Source organism: Balaenoptera acutorostrata, chromosome 10 (assembly GCF_949987535.1).
Source record: "Balaenoptera acutorostrata chromosome 10, mBalAcu1.1, whole genome shotgun sequence".
In the NCBI taxonomy this organism is placed as follows: Eukaryota; Metazoa; Chordata; class Mammalia; order Artiodactyla; family Balaenopteridae; genus Balaenoptera; species Balaenoptera acutorostrata.
Genome location: NC_080073.1, coordinates 76,372,148 through 76,395,714, shown reverse-complemented (window position 1 = coordinate 76,395,714; position 23,567 = coordinate 76,372,148). Strand labels below are relative to the sequence as shown.

Here is a 23,567-nt window from a genome sequence, read left to right as displayed (position 1 = left end):
TTAATTAATTTAAAAAATTAAATAAAATGTTTCCCTAGTGATTACAAACTTTGAGAACCACTCCACTAGGAGGTCAGACTATATCATTTATATTCATGGGTAGGTCCATTTACCAGCCAATGAAAGCATATGCTCATGTCCACAATGCAGATTTTTAGGCAGACAATATTATCAATAACATTTGGGATATATTGCTTTTAGCTTTACCATTTCAGTGACACTGATGATTATTTCCATTTGTGTGACTTTAGTTTCATTGCTCTGATCTTCTAGTTAGTGGATCTGGCTCTTCTTGTGAGGCAGGACATGGTAACCAAGGCAGGAGACCCCTTCAGCCATGCCATTTCTGCCACCTTCATTCAGTATCACAGCTCTGCTGAGGTAAGTATTAAAAAAAAATCTGTCTTTGACCCATCTGTGGATTTTTTTCTCATGTCTGGTATTTACATGTAGTTCTAAGAAAAAGGTTGTGTAGGAATATATAGCCTTCAGTCAAAGAATCTTAATACATTCAACATTCCAACAAATACCTACTATGTACCAGGCCCTAACAATCCACTTAATACAATGATTTTTTTTCACCTTCTCCCGGCCTTATTTAGCTTTCCTGGCCCTTCGGTGAAAGCACACCTCTCATTTCCATGGGAGATAAACACCTGGTTTAGGTAATTGAATAACATTGAGAAAAGTTATTTCTTTTTGCTTCAAAGATGAGAGAATTATTATTATTCGTGTAATAATAATTCCTGGCATTTATTGATAGTTTTACTTTCCAGTTATTGATTTATCTCTAAACATGATTTAAAGAAGCATGGCTCCATTTATCCTTTGTGTTTCAATTGGCCCTATCATGATAATCACATCCTTTCTGATTCCATTTATGTTGCTGGGATCCCCACCTGTGGAGACTATAAAGTCAGCTTGCCGACTTTAAGACTTTGTGTAATAACTGTGTATCATTTTTGGCATAAAAAAAATATTCTCTGTAAGCAGCATGTGCCTAAAAACCAGAAATATAATATCTATTTAATGAATTTGCCAATAATTTGACTTTTTTTTACTAACATAAACATCAGTTTCATATAATTCAACCTAATAACCATAGAGAAGGCAGCAAGGAGCTTAGGTTAACATCTGCATGTATAATTGTGAAGTGAACTTTGGATCAAGTTGGGTGAAACATATAAACTGAAAATGGTTAAGCCGTTCAAAGAATCTGAAGAAAACTGTAAATCCTTTCTCCATAAAGACATTTGCAAATTTTGTACACAATTTCAGGGTGTTGAGAGACCGTCTGAAACCATTCTGCAGATATAAGGAATCTGTGAACCCAGTGAACTCCAAATTTAGGTATATCTCTGCTCTAGGATACTTATAAAATATATAAAGATATCTGCCTGTATCTTATTACATGCCAAAAGTTTGACATCTTTTTATGCCCCTTGTAGAACCAGATTGGCTTAGAACTAAAGTAGGAATTAAAATGTTTATGCTCATTAAAAATCCATTTTTGTCTTGGAAAAGGTCATACATTATTATCAGCGAATATACTTTAAAAGTCCCTAAAGCTTACCCAGTTGATTAAACACTATTTGTTTTCTTTATGTTACAAACCCAAATTATGATGTCAAAGAACACCCTTTAAACTGTCTTTGATACATGTTCACTTTATGAATATGTGTATAAGTATGCTTTTCATTAACATCAGACAAATTCGTTGTAACATTTCTAATTGAAGAAATTTACGGTGAACATAACAAGCCTAGTTTTCCCTTAACATTCAAGGGATTGCTTACGTGGCTAGGAAAACTCTTTATGTCCCTCCCACTTTCTCAGTTCTCCAGGGTGGCCAAGCTGCCCTGGGCAACTGCTCAACAACCACAGCTGCTATTCCCAGCTACCCAGCCGTTAAGAAAGATGGCTTATGTGTGCTGAATTTCCTGGGCTCTCTGGGAGGTGGGAGCATGAACGTCAGGAAGTATCCTGGCTAAATATGTTAGTACAAGCCTCAAGCTTTTCCCTGACTCGCCAGACACGCCTCCTCCAACGTGACTGGTGGTCAGAATGAACATTCGGAGAGACTGGAAGTCTTTCTGCCCTTTATTACCTGACACGACACAAAAAGAATGGCCACTCTAGAGTAGGAATCTTACACATCAACATTGCAAAGCAGCAACCACTATCAAGGGCCTGCTTTAAGGACTTTACCAAATTAGGTACAAATGGGGGCTCTGGAGACTAGTATGATCTGTATTTAGGGAGATAGAACATTCTGTAAAACAACCAAGGAAGTAAATTAACAGGCAAACAAACAATTCAAGATTGTGTGTACTAATTTCCAAATGAGTGGCATAGACAGAAATTTCAGAGATTAAAAACAACTCCCTAATTACCATGAAAGAAGACTTCAGAGAGGAAGTTGGGTGTTGAAGGAAAAATAAGACTTTTATGAGATGGTAAAAGTGGGGAAAATACTCTAGGCCTCAGAGGCAGCATAAGTGTAATTGTACTGGGGGGAGAAAAACTGTGATTAAAATATTCAAGCCAAGAATTCATCGAGAAGGGGTAGTGGGGAGTTAGATTAGAAAATAAAGACCTTAGACGCTTAGAGTTATTAAGGAAGAATTGAAAGTTTCTTGGCTATAGGTTGATGAGTTCAAAAGGGTATTTTAAGAAGATCCAGATGGAGGTGCTATGTACAGTCGCTTGGCATTGGAAACTCAAGGCATGGAGTTAACACAGTGCATTCTATCTTAATAATTATCGTTCTTGAACACTAACTATATAAGGAACTGAGCTAGTTAAGCTTGGGTTTCTCAAATTACCAAGGTTAATTTCAATTTGAGTTAATTTTCTAGATTTTGTTTTCTAATATATGGTTTATATACTGGAAGCAATGATCTCTAGGAGTTACCTTGTTTTTTCTAAGAACAACTCATGCCACATTAGGTTTATTCCTTCTTGTTTGATGTTTCTAGGCAAGCAGATCAAAGAAATACTATTGAAAACAATATCTGAATTTCAGCAAAACATTTTACAAAGCCTAGCATAAGTTTTAAAATACATTACAGAGAGTTGTAGGCCAGTAGATAGTATGAGGATAATGTAGAATTAACAATACCATACATGAAAAAGACTTAGAAACTTTTATTTGCCTGTACATTTCTTAGGAGCCAATATTGTGATGTTACTGAAAAGAAAATGTTTTTTGTTTTGTTTCAGTGTTTAGGCACCATCCTGTAGGATGAACATTGACAAAGTGAAGGATGTCTAAAGGAGAGTAATGGGCGGGAGGAGGAACCTGAAAGCATGTCTCATAATAAGTGGTGGAAGGAACTTGAGGTGTTTGACCTATAGAAGAGAAGAGGCTGTGAAATAAACAGTCTTCAAATTTTTGAAGTGCTTCCACATGGAAGAGAGAACAGACTTACAGTCATAACCAAAGAAAGCAGATAGATATGAGGCATATTCTGAATGAAGGAAGGAACTAGGTGTTGGAGGAGCTAGAGATATATCTACAGTGACCCTAAAGCACTGAGTTTGAGTTACTAGGCGAAGGCTGGTCACCATGTTACAAAGAATGTCTGGAAGGCATCCTGTTTGGGGGGAAAGTTTAGAACTTCCTTTTGAGTAAGTTTGAAACACTGAGAAAACTTCTCAGTAAAAATATCTCTATTTGACAAAATCAGCAGAAATTTTGGAAGCTGTATCTGAGGAATCCTGATTTTTATCTAAATGATCAGACAGATTAAAAATTAATGTATTTAGACCCTTAGGGGTAAGATGGTGACGTCATTTCTGTGGACTGGATAATAATAAACTGTTTTTATAACTTTCAAATATTACCGAATTCATGAGATGTTAAACAAACTCAAATGTTAGTAGAAGTTCTGGTTGCTTGATTTCAAAGCCACATCTCTTTGGACAGGGGTCTTGCCTAAGGTCCTACCCAGAGTCTCCTGAGAACACACCTCCTCCTACACCGAGCGCTCCATCATCTGGATCACAGCTCTCAGGGAGAACCACATCAGGATCCCTAGGGAATGGGAGTGCTGGACAAGACTCAGCTAAAACCAAACAAAGGAAAAGAAAAAAGGTCAGTGATATTTTTTCTTTTTCTTTTTTTTTTCCCCTTTCTTTTTTCTTTTTGGTGCAGGGTGGAGAGGTCTTGTTGAGTATGGAAAATGTGTTCTATTTTTCTCATAAATCTGATTTTTAGAAGCAGCCAGTTTACAGCAAGATAATTGATTTTTTCTAATATAAAAATTTTCAAACACAAAAAAGTTAAAAGAATTGTAGAGCGAATACCATATATCTGCCATCTAGATTCTACAGTTAACATTTTTTTTAAAGATTTTTTTTTTTAGAGTAGTGGTATCCCAATGTGGTTTTTTTGTTTTGTTTTGTTTGTTTTTTTATTTATTTTTGGCTGCATTGGGTCTTCGCTGCTGCACTCGGGCTTCCGCTAGTTGCGGCGAATGGGGGGCTACTCTTTGTTGCGGCACGCGGGCTTCTCATTGTGGTGTCTTCTCTTATTGTGGAGCACGGGCTCTAGGCGTGCGGGCTTCAGTAGTTGTGGCACACGGGCTCAGTAGTTGTGGCTCGCGGGCTCTAGAGCACAGGCTCAGTAGTTGTGGCGCACGGGCTTAGTTGCTCCGTGGCATGTGGGATTTTCCCAGACCATGGCTCAAACCCGTGTCCCCTGCATTGGCAGGCAGATTCTTAATCCCTGTGCCACCAGGGAAGCCTACAATTAACATTTTACTATATTTAATATATTAACTATATATTTACTATATTTACATTTACTATATATATGCATCCAGTTGTTCTTTAATCCATCCATCTGTTCATTTTTTTTAATACATTGAAAAGTAAGCTGCATACATCAGCTTACTTTTCATTCCTAAACACTTCATTATGTATAATTTGTTTATGGTTCCTTTTTTTTTAAAGGTAACATTTATATTCAGTATACCACTCAATTCTTAAGTATACCATTTGATGAATTTTGACAAATGTATAAATTTGTTGTTTTCTAATCCCTTCTCAAGATAAAAAACATTACCATCAGTTCAGAAAGTTCCTTCATACCTCCTCCAGACAATCCTGTCACCATCCTCAGAAAGGCAAACACTGTTCTGTTTTTTTCATCATACATTAGTTTTTTCCATTCTAGAACCTCATATAAAGAGAATATAGTATGTATACTCTTTTGTGTGAAATTTCTTTCAGGACATTTTTGAAGTTTATGTTTTTCAGTATAAGTATAATTTATTCTTCTTTATTGATGAGTAAGTTGCTTGTATATATCTGTTTACTCATTCTCATTTTTGGTGGACACCTAGGCTATTTCCAGTTTTTGAGGTATTATGAATAAACCTGTTATGAGCATTATTGTACAAGTCTTTATGGGCAAATGCTTTCATTTCTCTTAGGTAGATAGCTAGGAATTAAATTACTGGGTCATAGAGTAGCTGTGTGTTCAGTTTTTAAAGAAACTGCAAGAATTTTTTTTCCCAAATGGTTGTATCATTTTATACTTTCTTAGCAATATATGAGAATTTCAGTTGCTCCACATGCTCATCAACATTTGATGTTGTCATTGTTTTTACTTTTAACCATTCTGATGGATATTTAATAATAATTCACTATAGTTTGAGTTTGTATTTTCCTGGTGATGGATAATGCTGAGCATTTTTTCATGTGCTGATTGGCCATTCATATATCTTCCTCAAGGAGGAGTCTCTTCAAATATTTTACACAATATTTTTGAGGTAGGGTTGTCTCTTGTTACAATTTGTAGGAGTTCTTTATATATTCTGTATAACAATCCTATGTCAAATATATGTTTTTCACATATTTTCTCTCTGTTTGTAGTTCACCCGTTCATTGTCTTAATGGTGTATTTTGATGAGCAGAAGTCTTGAACTTCTAATGAAGTCTAAATTATCCAATTTTTTCTTTTGTTTATTGTTTTCTGTGTTCTGTCTAAGAAAGCTTTGGCTACTCCCAATTCATGAGGATGTTCTCCTGTGTTTTCTTCTGGAAGCTTTTTAGCTTTACCTTTTATGTTAAGTTCCATTAACCAAGTCAGATTAAGTTTTGTGTCTTTTATGAGTTGAGGCCATGTTCACTTTTTTACATATATCTAGTTATTGCAGAACCATTTGTTGAAGACTCTTTTCTCCCATTGGATTGCTTTGCTGGCTTTGTGAAAATCAAATGACCATATATCTGTGTCGATTTATTTCTGGGATTTCAATTTTGTTTTATTGACTTGTCAGTTCTTTTGTCATTGTCATCTGCCTTGATTACTGTAGCTTATAGGAGGTCTCAAAGTCAGGTAGTGCAGGTCCTCAAACTTTTATTTTTCAGGTTTAATATGGATATGTTGTATTCTTGCATTTCTATGTAAATTTTAGAATTAAAATTTAGTTTCTACCCAAAAAAAGAAAGAGAGGGAGATATAGAAAGAGAGAAAGAAAAAGGAAAAGCCTAGTGGGATTTTGAAGGGGATTGGATTGAAATCTTACATCAATTTGAGGATATAAATGTCTTCACAATACCAAGTCTTATAATCCATGAACATGGCATATCTCTCCATTTACTTATCTTTATGAAATCTCTCTTTTCATCACTGGCAATACTGTCCATCTTGAACTGTTTTATCTGATTAATATAGCTATTCCAGCCTTCTTATGCTATTTAAATGATATATGTTTTTCTCTCCATTTCCTTTCAGTATATCTGTATCTTTAATATTTAAAGTACATCTCTTGTAAACAAAAAATTGTTGGCTCTTCTTTTTCCTTTCTTTCTGTATCTTTTAATTTTAGTCTTTAAATGTGATGCTTAATGTATGTATTGACATGGTTTGGATATAGGTCAGCTATTTTGCTGCTTGTTTTCTCTATTTTTTTTTCTGTTTTTCTTTCCTATCTTCTTTTGGGTTTAATTATACACTCCTTTAGAAATCCATTTTAATGTATCTACTGATTTCTTAGTGATATCTCTTTGCATCATTTTTTAGTGGTTATGCTAAGGACTACAATATAGATCCTTAAATTTTCAATGTACTTAGAGTTGTTATTGTACTGTTTTACTCACATGAAATGTAAGACTTTTATATTTATATAGGTTTATCTACTTTAGTCTTGTTCTTTATGCTATAGTTGATATACATCTTACATTGACATGTTATAAACCATAACACTATTTTTGCCTTAAATAATCAAATGACTTTAACATTTACCATTTCTACTGTCCCTCTATTTTTGATGATCAGACTTTCCTTCTGGTATCATTTTCCTTTTTTGTTCTACTAAATTTTATTTAGCACTTGTTATAGCACTTGCTGGCTGGTGATGATTTCTCTTAATTTTCATTTTTCTGAAAATATCTTTACTTTTCCTTCATTTCTGGAAGATACTTTCTCTGGCTATAGAATTCTGGATTGGCAGTTTCATTTTGAATACTTTAATTATATAATTCCACTGTTTTCTAGCATCCTTTTTCTTTTAATCACGTCAGTAGATTTTGTAGTTTTGTTTCTGTGTATGTAATGTGTTATTTTTCTCTGGTTGCTTTCAAAATTGTATCTTTATTTTTGGTTTTCAGCAGTTTGACCATGATATCCATAGAAATGGTTTTCTTTTATATTTATTCTGCTTAGGGTTCACTGAGCTTCTTGAAAATGAAATATTTTTAAATTTGGGGGGAATTATCAGCAATTATTTCTTAAGATATTTTGTCTGCCTCATGCTCCCTCTTCTCCCCTTCTGAGACTCCAAGTACATATTCATTAGTTACTCGGATATTGTCCCACATATCCCTGAAGCTTTGTTTAATTTCTCTTTCAATCTTTTCTCTCTGTTCTTCAGACTGGATAACTTCTATTGATCTTCCTTTATGTTCCAAACTCTATCTACTGTCAGCTTCAATCTTAACATTCTTCCAGTAATGTCTTAGTTCTGATATTTTATTTTATAGTTGTATAATTTCCTTTTGGTTTCTTTTTGTAGTTTATATTTTCCTACTATTATTTTTTATCATTTATTACAAGTTTATTTTATTTCATAATAGCTGCTTTAAAATCCTTGTATGATACATTAAATACCTGGATTATTTTTGTCTCCATTGAGTATAAGTCACAGTTTCTTGTATTGTTGCATGTCTAGTAATTTTAAATTATGTCCTGGACATTGTGAGTAATATATTATAGAGATTTCAGATTCTGTTATATTCCTATGAAGAGAGTTGGTGGTGGTGGTGGTGGTGGTGTGTTCATATGTGTTTTAAGCAGGCAGTTTACTTTTCTAGATTGAACTCTAAAGGCCAAACTCAAATTCCTCTTCAGCAGCTAGATTCTCTTCGCTTCAGTTAACTTTACCTGATTACCAGGGTTTTTTGGATTTGGTACCACAAAGGAATAGTTAAGAAGTTAGTCAAAGACTGGGTAAAATTTATACACTGAATTTGGAACTTCCCTTCTTTGATTCTGTCCTTTTTGGGATTTTCTTTTTCACTTTACACATACTATGGTTGCCCTGAACTCTGGCCTATAGTTCTTCACGCCTCTAAGGTCATGTCCTCCCTATACTGACTGGAGCCTACCCTTGGGCTAAAACAGTAAAAACAGAAAACTCAACCCACAGCCATTCCCTTCTTCTAAATATAGGCACGCCCCCTTTCAGTTTCTGCCTGGGTTAGATCAGTCTCTTTTGCTTTCAGGTACTTGTTTTTTATAATTTGTCCAAAGTTTATACTTTTATCTACAAGTTCGTTGGCACAATAGGAACCATTTGCCATTACTAGTAGTGGAGCTATGCCAAGATATAATTTTATAACTGGTAATAAGCAGATTTAAATTTCATCCTCACATCTGAACTCCCCCTTTTGTTTTCAAAATGACAGAGCTCACTGATTATTTATAAAGGGAAGCTCTGAACTATAAGGAACTTCTATATTATAAAGTAGTTTTAAAGATTTTCAGCTGTAGTGCTCTCCAACTCATTCAATAAATAAAACTAGGCTAATAAAATGTTACCTAAAAGGCCTCTTCAGTGGATTTGCTTTACAAAGTATGTAGGAAGTTGTAATTAACCTGGTTATTATGCATACATAAAATAATTAATTTTTTCTCTATTTACTCATCCACATCTTTCTACATTCAAGCTCTTGCTATATTTTGATTTTTACTCACTGGAAACCTCAGCTATGTTGGTAACATGGTACAGTTCATTCTACATAAAATAATAAAACCTCTATTATATACTAGCTATGTGTACTAGAAGCCAAGGGATTTGATGTATAACCATATCTTAATACTATCATTTTAATCTTGGGAGTGTCCCTTATCTTCACTCTCTCATCTATAACGTAAGGAAGGAGTTGGGGAAGTTTAGAATAGATAATATTGTGTGTTTTTTCTAAATTTTATAATTATGAATCCTTGAATTTGGTGATTCTTTCTTGTCTTCTCTTCAATACCTTTTTTAGTTTTAATTTCCTTAGTTAAAAAAAAATCTCTTCCTAGTTATATAGAATGACAAATTTAACATCTCAATTAAATTTTGAAATGAGAAAATTAACTGTAATATACTATAGCCTTTGGCCAAAGAATGGCCCAACTTCATCTGAAAAGAAATCCTCTATACACACAAAGCACTGAGAGAGCTCTATGTACAAGAGTGAGGAGAAAGAAGACACTTGCCTGCCCACTCAGGTCATACATCAACCCATGTGGTCGGTGAGTGACAGAAGTCAGTAATAGTGCTACTAACCTTTCACTTGCTCTAACCTGAGATATGTATTACTCCTCTGTAAAATCTAATGTTTCAAGTTTAACGAAAGATCTAGTCCACCATTATGGATGTGAAAAGAATAAGAGGCAATTATCTGAGATTCCAGGTCCTTCTTAAATATTAGATTACCCAGCAAGGGGAAGGCTGAGAAAGGATAAAATTTCTTTAAAAGCTGTTTCTTCCCAACAACTCTTAAGTTCAGAAGAAAAGAGTCAGGAGAGGTACAGACTTTTGTAAGAGATCCTGGGGCAACCGAAGTTTCAATGTAACTTCTTGTACCACAGTTGAGAGTTCAAGCCGTTGGGGAATTTTATTCAATCCAAGCCAGCAAGTACAAGCAGAGGGACAATACTCAAATGTGGGAAGCATGGAGGGCTCTATATGATACTTCAGCTTCCAATACCCAGCAGCAGTTTCTGAATAAAAAGACATAAATAAAAATGAAATGGAAGAATACAAGAATGGAGTATGAATGCAGGCAAGAGGAAGAGTACCTGACATATGAAGAACTTTACGAAGCACCTTGTACTTTACTTTAGGAAATAAAGAGTTTAGTCCCCACAGAGATTTTGACAAACACACTATAGACAACAGCACTCAGTATTTTATCAAACATGTGGGTTTCATTTTTGAAAATTTAAAGAATATTCTGTAATGTGGGCACAAGCAGAATGAGAAAGCTGAATTGGTACATAAATGTAACATTCTTTATATGTATTTATAACATATAATATTTTTATATTAGGTAGCAAATCCACAAATTTATGCTAATCCTGTAACAATTTTGAAGACTATTACAAGATTTATGAAGTCACTGCTGAAGTAAAAATTCTAAAGTTAATATGAATTTTGAATTTAAACAGATTTCGAGTACCTTGGTGAGGGACTAGATATTTACAGAAATGAGAAGATACTTATTGCGGTAGAAACAATACTGCAAATACAACATTTTAGATTTAAAGGTTTCCTTCCAAAGAACTCAATGGGCAAATCAGGAAAGTGTAGAAGTGCACATAGTAACTTATGCTGATGTTTGCAGTTGCTTAATTATAGCAGGTAAACCTGAAACTGGCAAGATAGAAATTTTAATGACATTTTTCACAAAAATGAATATTTTTATTTTTATGTAAGTTAGCAGCGATAACATGATTCAAACAGGCCTGGCTTACGTGTTACCACATCTTACAAATAGCAACCACAAGTAGTTTCTAACTTATGCTTCCTACCTCAGTGTTCTCAAGTCCCATTGGATCGCCATGCCAGAGGTTCTGAGAGGTTTTGACCAAAATGTTCTATACCAGAACCAAATTTATTTGGGAAAGTAGAGGAAAAGTAGACTCTCCATTGGCCATGGAGAAAAGAAATGAAAAATAAATCCAGTTTTCAGGGAGAAAGGAGCTTCCACAGAGGAATGCACTGGAAGGACTCCCCACCCACTTTGTCTACAGGGTATTGACCCTCTTGATGTCCCCCTTTTGTGTTTCCACTTGAGTTTCCACTGGAAAACTTAACTTTAGATTCCAAATCCAGCTAATTATTTGCATTCATTTCCACAAATGAGTAGAATGCCTCAACTTACTTCACAAGTATTTGTTATCCCTGGCAGATAATGAGTCTGTATTAGTCATATTCACATCTTGGAGCCAAGTGGACTTAACAGAAGAGTCTTTAGCCTTACTGGGTACCTGATAATTGCATTTATTTTAATATATTCCAACTGAAACAAAGTATTTGGAATGAGAATCAAGAAAACACAATTTAAAAAAAAGAAAGAAAAAGAAAAAACTCTGTGTGTGCACTTCTATATGAGTGCCAAAGTGAGGGGTTAAGATAACTTAATCCTTGTTATTGTGGGCATAGCTGATGTGTTATTTAGGGTATTGTTGGAATGAAATTGAGAAAGATACCCTAGAGTAAATTCCTATCTGGCTTATTTCAAATCTTGTTAAAATAATAAAAATAATCAAGATCTGTTTTGTTTTATTTTAAGTCTGATTTCAGGTTCAGCTTGTATAATTAGCTGATGCTCTTCATAGGAATTTTTATAATTATTTTACTAGTTTATAATAGAAGAAGCACAAAAAGTATATTTAAAAGGTACAGAAGGATATACAGTGAAAAATATTTCCTCTAACCCATGTCCTCCAGACACCCACCTATACTATAAGAGATAAACACTGTTACTGATTTTTGGGATACCTTTGTGGAAATATTCTAAGCTTAAATGAGCATATAATGTTCAGCTTTTTTTTTTAAAACAGCTGGTTAACATAGTTTTCCAGTTGGTCACCTAGTATTTTTTCAAACAATGTATCTTAGAGATAGCTCCATAAGAATATGTATGGAACTGCTTCATTCTTTTTGGTGTTGCTGTGGTTTCTGTTGCATTGAATGAATGTATCATAATTGATTTCATGTTCTCTCGTTGATGAACATTTGCTTCATGAATTCAGATAGTACAGCGGTGAATATCTACCTATCTATCTGTCTATCTATATTATTTTGTACCACGTAATGTGTCTGTAGGATAAATTCTTAGAGGTGAAATTATTGGGTCAAAAAGGGCTGTGTTTTTTCATTTTAATAAGATTTGCCAAATTGCTGTCCATAGAGGTTGTACTAGATATACTCCTATAAGGAATTCTGAGAGTGGTACCTCTAGACCAGAGTTATAGTAACACACAGGCTACTATTTCTTTCTCTTGATTCTTTAATGTTGATGACCTGGCATCTGGTATCCACTGCACTTTTAAGTAAATTAGCTTATCATTTCAAGAACATGGAGGTTCCATTTTTAATGTAAATAATAGCCTAATGCTGTTAATAGCTAACATGTGTCAGGCACCGTTCTAAGTGGTTTACACATATCAACTCATTTAATTTTCACAGCAACCCTATAGAGCAATTATAATTATTATCCAGTTTACAGATGAGGAAACTAAAGTGCAGAGATACTACATAACTTGACAGAACTGGTAACTGATATGGCTGGGATCTGGACCCAGGTATTTGGGAAGCCAGAGCCTACAACTGAATCATGAGACTATAATGCCCCTATTTTACTTTTTTAAAATCATGTTCCATACATTTCTTGAGTTGATATCCATAGTCTTATGGCAAATAATCTTTCTGTTTCTTGTGTTTCTTTGTACTTTCAAACCTGCCTTTTACAGATGAGGCAGATTAAAATAGAAAGTTTTTGTTTTATTTTGTTTTTGCATGGAGGATACCTTGAAAACTAGGAACCAAGTTGAAATGGTCTTTTATGACAGTCCACAGTATTATAAATATATAGCAATTTTACATTTTTTATTTTAAAATTGATGACCCTCAAGTTATTTCAGAAATACGTCCAACAGGCTCCCAAGAAACATTTATAATAATAAATGTTTTTAAAAAAAATAGTTTCCTGTGGTTCTTTCAGCAAGCCCCTATGACACTTTTCATCTGCACGCAAGTGGCTGTATTCTTCTGTACCTTGACATGTAGGCCTAGGTGAAATATTGGGGGCATAAAAATTGCATTTGGTTGGTCTGCTAGGAAGGGGTCATGTAAAAGTCATCTTTGATTTGTTAATGGAATTTTTTTTAGATGTAGTATATGGCAGCAATGATGTGCATCCTAAGGGAAAAAACCGTCCATTTTATGAAAGTTTATTTTCATATTTTATACACTGTAGTTCTGTTGTGTGTTTTTGATTTAGTAACAATTTATGTGTTTTTCTGTCGCAGAGCACTGCGGCCTGTGGTGTTGAGGCTCACAGCGATGCCATCCAGCCCTGCCACATCAGAGAGGCCGTTCGACGCTACGGCCACAAGATTGGCCCCCTTTCCCCATTCACAGTACGTAATAACAGAGTTATAAAAAGTTATATTTATAATCTGAAAGAATTTTGATTTTCAAGTGGTCAAATGAAGCAGCAGTGGAATTGTTGAAAGCAATTTGTGGTGACTGTAATTTTGTTGTATAAAAGTGGCATAATTCTCTTGGGAAATAAAAGTTAGTCATTTTTGTCTCTTTTTGGAAGGACAACTTTTTTTCTACAAAATATTATTTTCTTTCAATTACAAATTATGCTTTTTTTGTTGGGGCTTATATTTTCTATTTTTTAAAGCTTAGGTTTATAAAACTTTTTTTTGTCAAATTATATGTATCCAAATATTGCTAGAAGCACTTTATATTTTAAAATTGGTTAGATTGGCAATACCACTTCTATCAGATGTTCTGCTCCTAAACATACTTTGAGTTGGAAGAAGAAGAAATGATTTCTTTACTGGCTTTGAAGTAGGCTGAAAGGCAGACAGTCTTCCACATCTTCAAATGGTTTTAAAGCTTATAATCAAGGTTTGTTTTGTTTTTTTTTAATGGAGAATTAAAGACTTTATATTTCAACAGCCTAAAGAAAGTGTGTGTGTCCGTGTGTGTGTGTCTGTGTGTGTGTGTTTTAATTACATGCTCATCTTGTGGCCCTTTTTGAAAAAATCTTTATTCATGTCAGTGTAACTTTCTCCAAGTCCTTCTCTGTTTATAAGGAATTGGTTTGATTTTCAGAAAGTTAGGTTTGATTTATGACTAAGGAACAGTAGAATTTACCACTTGTTTGTTGTTGTTTTTGTTTTTTAATTAATTTATTTATTTTTGGCTACATTGGGTCTCAGTTGCTGCGTGCGGCCTTTCTCTAGTTGCAGCGAGCGGGGGCTACTCTTCGTTGTGGTGCGCGGGCTTCTCATTGCGGTGGCTTCTCTTGTTGCAGAGCATGGGCTCTAGGCGCACGGGCTTCAGTAGTTGTGGCTCACAGGCTCTAGAGCGCAGGCTCAGTAGTTGTGGCGCACGGGCTTAGTTGCTCCGTGGCATGTGGGATCTTCCCGGACCAGGGCTCGAACCCATGTCCCCTGCGTTGGCAGACGGATTCTCAACCACTGCGCCACCAGGGAAGCCCTGTTTGGTTTTTTTTTGGATTCACATCTGCTTTAACATACTAAAGCAGAATATATATGTATAACATTACACATACATATGTACATAAATTAATATGTTTTTTCCTAAGAGTGGATTTTACTATTATCTGTTGATAGAAGTCGTGATTTCTTATAAATTATATCATCTCCTTTTTTCTTCTGTTTCAGTTAAAGAGAATGCTTTCTTACCATTCTTTGTTTTCATTGTTATTGTTAATTGTATGCATTCTCCGTGTGACAGCAAGAATGTGTCAGAGCTTTTTATATATGTCTCTAGAAGCTTTTTGTAATGGTGACAATTATTTTTGCTTCTGATTAATATCTTAAATTTGTCATATATTGTAAGAACGTGATTTATCATATTTATATTAATCATATGTTGCTGATTAAGCAATATATCCTTTTGCATGAGTGGTTTTAGATTATTACAATTGAAAACAATGAAATCAATATCTCTTGTTTCATTTTTTCCTACATGACAGGTGAGGCTATTTAAAGCAATAAGCCAAAAGAGATGAAATTTAGAAAAATATGAGATGATTGGAAGAATTTAAGAACCAACTGAAGTTGAAAGAACCAATTTATAACAGGATTAAAGATATCAAATCCATAGATACGAGCCAAATAATGACTAATAGGCTGAGGCAGTGGAGCAGAGAGAGAAGAAAAAGGCAGAGTCGATAATATCTAGAAGTAATTAAAGGGTAGCAAGGGGAAACAGGATTTTTGAGAAATAACCTAAAATGGTAACTAAAAGTAATGGATAAAATTAGATAAAGGAAAATATATCTAATGTAAGGGGAAAATCTCCTAATCATGAAGTCTGTGATGTTTCCTCAAAAGGAAGTGGTGGCAGTGGTAACTGCTTAATTCTTCAAGTTTTTTTATTTTTAAAAAGACTGGACAGATCACTTGAGAATCATCTTGGTTGATGACAGTTGTGTGTGTGTGTGTGTGTGTGTGTGTACATGTGTATTCATTCTTCCATGTCTAACCTGATGCTCTATTACTCATGTATTATTGCTTTTATAATCTAAGATTGTAGTATGTGGTCAGGAAATATACTTGAAATATTCAGAATATATATATTCAGATATAGTTTAAGCTAATTTTTGTCTAACAAACATATAACCAGTATGGTTTTTAAAACTAATAATGCAATTTTAAAATGCTTAGTTTAAATAGATCTGGAAAATAGAACAAATAAGCCATGGTCTTGAAGGTTCACTTAGCTGCTACCAGAGCAGACGAGCAAAATCAACAGCAGATGAGAAAGAACTCCACCACAGAAGGACCCTGAGTTTTCATCACTCCTCGGAAAGGACCCACCTTGAAAGGTCTACTCCATTACCTGGAGTTATAAGAATTTGCCCAGCCTACAGGACTGAATATACCTACTCCATTTTATGTCATGAGTAGTAGGATCAGGCAGACACAGTTTCTTGGTATATATTACAATACTTAAATCTGCCTTTTAAAGTTAAAAATTCTCTTTAAAGTAGAATAGATTTGCAGACTGTGTATGTTAAGAGTGTGAACACCTGTCCTGGCTCCCTCGTACCTTCAGTACTAAAAGGAGGTGCTCCTGATGCGGGGGAGAAGCTGATGCTGAGTTCCCTGGTGCCCACTCCCAGAGATGCTACTTTATGCTGCACTGGGGACACTTCGCTTCCTAGGCTTTGAGCTCCGGCTCCTGAGAGGAGGCATGTGGGCTGTGTCTATAGCAATCATAGACTGAGACTGAATTTTTATACAGAAAGGCTGAGCTAACTTACCTCCAGTATAAAATTTCCTTTGTAAACTAAAATGGCCATGAACAACTAGTTTACATTTTTGAAACATAGAGGTTTTGTCTTTGCAGCATTTCATTCTAAATCTCAAGTGCTTGTCTAATGTATATATATAAATGAGATATCTAATTTAGAATATCCGTAACTTGATTGATATATAGCTAATTCCCAATAACTTGAAATTGATTTGGAGAATTAAAATGACCGAACCAGTAGGTTACATGGAAACTGAATTCCAACATCAATCAATAAACCAAGAAAAATTTGTTTTTGGTGAGGCGTCATTCTGTCTTCTACTGTATGACTTCTGATGATCAATTTCAGGAATACAATTCATTGTATAAAGAATTGTAAGTGAATTCTTCCCCTTGGGAATTAGTTGAAATGATAGAAGAAAGGAATAATTAAAGCCACATTAGGTGGAGGGGAGAAAAGAGTAAAACAATGCTTTGCACTGAGTAGCTGCTGGAGTGGAGAGAGAAGGGGCCTCATGGCGGAAACATCAGTTTCCTGCCACTCATATGAGGGCTATGGAGACACTTATAAACTACCCATCCCCACTCAATGAATTATAACTATGCTGTCTTTGGCATGTTGGTTTTAATCGATGACTTCTTTCTTTTCTGTGTTCTTATTTATTCTTAATCCTATGCAGAAGATCAGAAGAGAGTATCATACCTAGAAGATTAAAATAATTGTCCTGACATTAAGCTATTCATTAGATTTTTTTGCAACTGTTCCCACCCCTGTGTACCTGATCTTCCATATACACATGCTAAAGAACATTTAAAGAGACTAGTTTACCTTTTGCTTATTATTTATTTTTTCCTAAATAATTCTGAAAATCGCTTCAGTCTGTGATGTGCAGTCATTACTTTAGAGTACTTATGCAAACTGGGGGTGTCCTAAGTCATTTTGATGCTTGTTCATCTTATCTTATCCTTTTACTCATCGTAGTTGGCATTATGTGAAGTTATATTGTGTGGTGGTTAAGACTGTTGATTCTAGAACCAAATTGCCCAGATTCAGATCCCAGCTCTGCACCTATTAGCAAAGTAGCGTAAGGAAGTTTCTTAAGCTCTCTCTGGTAGAATAGAACATACCTCATGATAGAATCCAACGAGTACTATGAACTTGAGTGGTAAGCTCTTAATGTATTATATTAATAATAGTCATCATAGCACTAGTAGCTATAGTATATTTTCTAAAAGGTTTCAGATAAGGATACAAACGGACTAAAGTAGAAACCGTTCCCCCACCACCAACCACACAGACATACAAACAAACACAGAGACCTCACTTTGTAATGCTGGAAGAAACTAAAACTGGAATTATAATGTGATTTCTTTACAGACTTACAATTTATACCATTAAAACTTAAATACTATTTAAAGATTATTGTTCCTGAGAATAAATTAATGTTCATTTTCACTTTTTGAATTAATCGTGGTTGAGGAACTTTAATGGATTTTTTTTATCACCACTGTCACATTAAAAAATAAGGTCTCAGTAACTGAGTGTACATAGTTTCCACTCGATTTTTGCATACTAGCTCCTGTGAAACAGAAACCTAAGGAACAAACAGCACAGCCTCAGATTTATAAAGCTGCATCAAATTCAGTTTATATGAGTTTATATATTTGTGTAAGTTACTAAAAAAGGTTTTCAGAGACTGATGTGTATATCAAAGTTGGTGGTAATTTTTTAAACATTAATTATTAATAGCCTCATTTTTCTCAGTTTTTAAAATTTCCTCATTTTACTGATTCTGAAAGTAATGCTAGTATGTTAGAAAATTAAGAAAATATAGAAAAATAAAGGATAAAATAAAACTTACATTAAAAAGAGCTTCAGGGCCTAAAAAAAAAGTTTAGCGAAAGCTTTAAATGAATTGTCCTATCAGACAGTTAACTGGTATTTAATTGTTTTAATTGAATTTAATTATTTAACTGAAGAGTATTTTCTTGCAGCCTAAAAATTCAAATGCTTTTGGTAATGGTTTTTTAAAAAAATTCTTATAATTATGTGGGTCTAGAAGGAAAAAGCATTTAAAAATTTTGAGAATGAAGTAGACTTTTATAGTTAGAGCATTTTGTTTTTTCTCTCAGAGAAAATACTCCCAAAGAGTAAGCCAGTGGACTGTGCTGTCTATCATGAAAAAGATGGTCAGACATGTGTTTTATCTGGATCCTTGCTGTGTACAAGCAGTGGGTGGTGCCCATGGTTACCTACTCCGAAGCCCAATCCCAGCACTCAGCGAGAAGTGCTGGAAATGGCTGATAGAAAACCAGGTCTATAATTTTGAAAGCCAGAGAAAGCAAACTATGTACACCAAATGGGATGACATAATCCCGTGTGTAATGCCTAAATATATTTTAGTTTCTCCTGAGTGAGATTCACAGTAGAAAAATATCTCACCCCCCCTAAGCTTACATATATTATCAGGTGTCTTTCTATTGAAGTAGAATAGCAAAACAATAAAATTTCTCATTTAAGCATGGTCATTCATCTAAATGGTACCTTAAATGCATCCCTAAAAGTGAGTTGCTTCAAAATCCACTCAACTGTATTAAATTGTGAGAGAACTGGCTAAGTATTTTAAAACTGGCTAAGACTTGAGAAAATCAGTTAAACTCAGTCTGAGAGATGCTTCGCCTTGTACCCAGTGGCACCTTGTAAGTGAATGCCGGGGCTGACCCTGGAATCCAGCCTCCTGACTCTCAGCTGACTGCTCTTCCACTGTGGCCGTTTAGCTTGATGTATATATGTCTATTAGGGGTGCTAGGGATGCTCTCAGATCATTGGTCCTTCAGAAATGTTCACAATAGACAGATAAGGATCAAAATTAAAAATTTCCTTTAAGAATCCCTCACATTAAACTTTTAAAAACAAAAGTGGCATAGCAGATTGCTTTGACTATTTTGATCTAGAATTTCACATTCATGAATAATTCTTATGTCTTGAGTGCATTAGATTTTGTCTGCATTTTATGTGTTCAACCTGGAAAATTAAATGTCACAAAATATTAGAGTAATTTTCAAATGTAAATACCAAGTAGAAACTGGGTACAAATTCTTAAATATTTTTTAAGAATTTTGTTTTTTACCGGAAGTAAGAATTTCTCAATAACTTTTTTGGAAGTACTAAGTCTATCGTTATAGGTTGGAACCGAGTACTTTTTCATAGTTATGGGCCACTGGTTCTCAGAAAAAAAATTAACATGTTGTATATTTATCATATAAGAACAACCTAAAAGTGGGCCTTCTCTAGAAAAAAATGTAAATATTTTAATTTAGTTTTTAATTTTAAAATAAGGTGGGGCGGAAATTACAGTTACAAAACTTATTCTGTCAAATTATATAAAATAACAGTTTCCCTAGGCCATAAACAGTTGAGTATCAGAAATTTTATATGGTTCAACTAACACAGTGTTCAATTTAGAATTAGTTAGGGAGAGAATGTTTGAAATGTGGTAATAAAAACGTTAGAAGAATTTGGGAGAGAAAATCATTAGAATCCGAGAAAAGTGTTGGGTGATCAAATAATAACTTATATAATATTTTTAAAGAAACTTTTCACCTGCATTGTGTTATTCTTATAACACAGCAGGATGAGTGTTGTTATCCCCACTTTGTAGATGAGAAAACGGATATTTAGAGAAAAATCAAGTAACCAACTTAAGGTTACATTGTAAGTACCAGAGCTCTATCTGTGGACAGGAGCTAAGTACCCTGTGGTTCACTGGGACCACAGGCTCCAATGAATTCTCACGAATCCTCCTCATTAAACTCCGTCTTTGCAGACTGGCCTCTATTCTTAACTGTTTAAGCAGTCTTATCCTGAAAATGTGAGATAGCATTTCCTAAACTACATTGCGTAGAAGACAAGTGTTGCAAGAGGCATTAAACCTCCATAAGAGAAGGGTTTCTCTATCAAATATTCCAGCAACTCTGTACGTAGAAGATCCACGCTTAAAATCTCATTCAATAAGAATAGTGAAGGTGTTTGAAAATCAAAGTTATGATGTAACGTTATATTCATCACAGTATCCACTTTATTTCCATATTTTATTTTATTTACACACTTCTCTTTATTTGAGAAGTTTTCATTCACAGATATAGCAGTTTTTAATAACGATCTACACAGACCTCCGATAGTCTTGGCTCAAAAGAGAAATAGTAAGAATTTTTTGCTCAACAGTTGTTTCACTAACAGTATCTAACAAGTGCTCACATTTTTAAACTGATAATGTTTAAAGGGAATCAATATATGGATTTCTTATCCAGTATGTAACTCTTCATGGTTTTCTGGAAATATTTTTAAGGTATCTTAAAAACACTATAAGCTATTCAAAGATGTCATAAAGAAAATCTCAGTCACCTGAAAATCCTTCCCTGAAAAATACTTGTTTAAAGTTTCAGGGTCATATTTATTTTGCTTTGCCTGTGGAATCCAAATTTGCTGAATTCATTACTGATACTTTTTCTGCTGTTGTAAGCACAGCATCATAATTCTGGGTTGGCATAATCATGTTACATTGTAAAACTGTTTAGTTAATGTTTTTTAATCATCAGGCAGAATGCAGGGAGAAGGGAAGAGAGATCTTATGTCATTTGAACTTTCTGCAGCAACACCTTAAATTGGGACAGACAGTGAATTTGTTTACAAAGAGTTATCCAGTTTCATTTTTAAAAATTATGATGTTATTAACAGCTGGTTTGTCTCTTCAGTAAACAGTGACTATTCAAACACATTTTGCTTTTTTCTGCCTTCACTTTTATATCAGCAGTAAAGACCTCACATTCAGTTCAGCATGGGCTATACACTCTAAGGTGACGTACTCACTTGCACAGTTTTACATAGAGGATTTATTTGGGCTGCTTTAAATACCAAAAAACAAAACTAACAGGCCAGAATTCCAAGACATAATTTCCTGAACAACAAAACATTTACAGGAAGTTCAATATAAAACACAAGATGACAGAACCTTTATTTCGAGTAGCACAAAAAATTGGAAATGGACATTCTCGTCAAACATCTATGAGGCCCCTGAAAGTCCTGCAGAGAATCCTAAAATTTTCAGGAATATAATTTGAAAAGGAGACAATCAGTGTTCTCTAATGTCGGACATGGATTTGAAGTCGTTCAGGAAGGTAACATATCTCTGTTCATTGTAAACGGAAGGCTGTATCGTGGAGAATAGAGGAATTTGAACATGAGTACAAGGAAAGGAGTAGTTGACAACTAAGAGAAACTTTTTGAGCAGAATATTCTAAAAGGACCACATCTTGAGATTTGAATGTGTTATTATGGTTTCTAGGTTTTTGCAGTCTTCTGAGGGAATGAAGATAGAATAGAAAAATATTTTGAGTGACTCCCGAAAGGAAATTGTTTTTTCTTTAAAAAAAAAAAAAAATCACAGGACTCTTTTAACTCACAAATTCATGAAAGCAGCAAGAAGATTAGTTGGGAGGAACTAAACTAAGCTGAGATATTTCTAAACTTAAAAATTATGCTCTGCAAATGGCAAGAAATTTTCCTTTTAAGTCTATAAATAAGATTGTAAACACTGAGTTAGACATAAACTCAATACATTACATTGGTCAGGTTCACCTAGCAAAAATACCATTTAAATTTTTCAGTTAACATTTTATATCTAAACTAGATGAATATTAGAAAAGAATACAATGGTTCTTTCTAATATTGGGATAGATTCTTTATAGATCTATTGGGATAGATTCTTTATTAAACCCTTGCCAGAAACATCTAACAGTTAAAAGCATGTTTTGTTTAAGTGAAACATTTGCGTACTGTTTTATTGATAGTGTGACAAAAATTCCCTCCAAACAGCCATGATGAGAGCCTGTTGAACTGGAGATGATTTACTTTTTGATGATTTCTTAAATAGTGTTATACACTTTAGTCACACAAATATAATCATTGAACTGTCATTTAATTTACTGATGTAGTTGCAGAGTTAATCCTACAACATAATAAGTGGATTGTTCTAAGTGGAAAGTTTACACCTTCCAAAAACGAAACTGATACCTAGCTGTTATTGTGCCCAACATATATTTAAGGCTGTATCCAAGGTAGGAAAAAAAACGCAGGAAAAAAATAATTATGCCTTGTTTTCCTGACTGGTGTTTTAATTATGATTTGATTTAAACCAAATCCCCTAGGCTATGTATGTGCAGATCAAATATTCCACTCCCACACACCACCTCTGCATGACCCCAAGCTGTGAGAAGAGAAAATTCATAGCCCATATGTCAGTCAGATGTTAATTCTTGCCCTGGCACCTGGATAGGCTCTCCCACCTGATTGGAGTGCATTTGCAGTTCTGGGCATATACCCAAAATGTGGAGTAGGCTCTCCAGATCTGGAAATATTTTGGCTGATTAGTTGGCAGAGGTCACGAGGGCAGAGCCCAGTGTCGGTCTCTGAATTTGCCCAGGTGCATTCAAGGTGACAGTTGGGCAGCTGTGCCCCTGCTGGAAATACCAGGGAAGGAGTATTTGAGTTGCCTCTCTGGCTCCAGAAGCTCACAGCCTGGCCTACAGGTTCCTGTCAATTCCAATTCAAACACTTGTGCAGATTTTATAGTTTCCAGGAGAGAAGTTAGAGACTATATTTCTGGCTCTGATTTAATTCTACATTCCTGATCTAACCTAAAACACCCACTCCCGTATTCTGGACTAATTAGGTAAGAGCCTAATAAGTAAATAAGTTATACTTGACAACATTGCTCATTGAAGCAAACTTTTGGTGTTTAAAAAAAAAGGCGGGGTGGGGGGGGGGGAAGGTGGGGGAGAAGAGGAGAAAAAAGAGAGGAGAGGAGAGGAGGAAGAAAACCAGCCTAGGCTCCACACTGTGCTTTTCTCCGAAGCCACTGTCTAGAGAAGACAGCATTAGGGATTGATCCTCATGTGGGTAAACTAACTACACTTCCGTTTTTGGTGGCAACAGTATCTTTCACCCACACAACCAGCTCACAAATGATGAAGAGAAAA

General features: G+C 34.7%; 1 protein-coding gene across 13 annotated transcripts in view; it reads left to right on the top strand.

Moving 5' to 3' along the window:
* SUPT3H (SPT3 homolog, SAGA and STAGA complex component) overlaps positions 1 to 23,567 on the top strand; it is a 427,459-nt gene that overhangs the window by 321,853 nt on the left and 82,039 nt on the right. For all 13 annotated transcript variants that reach the window (XM_057554399.1, XM_057554401.1, XM_057554403.1 and 10 more), the window contains 3 exons: positions 274 to 381; positions 3,929 to 4,096; positions 13,538 to 13,648. In XM_057554399.1, the coding sequence (XP_057410382.1) occupies positions 274 to 381; positions 3,929 to 4,096; positions 13,538 to 13,648 (387 nt within the window). The remainder of the gene's footprint in view (positions 1 to 273; positions 382 to 3,928; positions 4,097 to 13,537; positions 13,649 to 23,567) is intronic.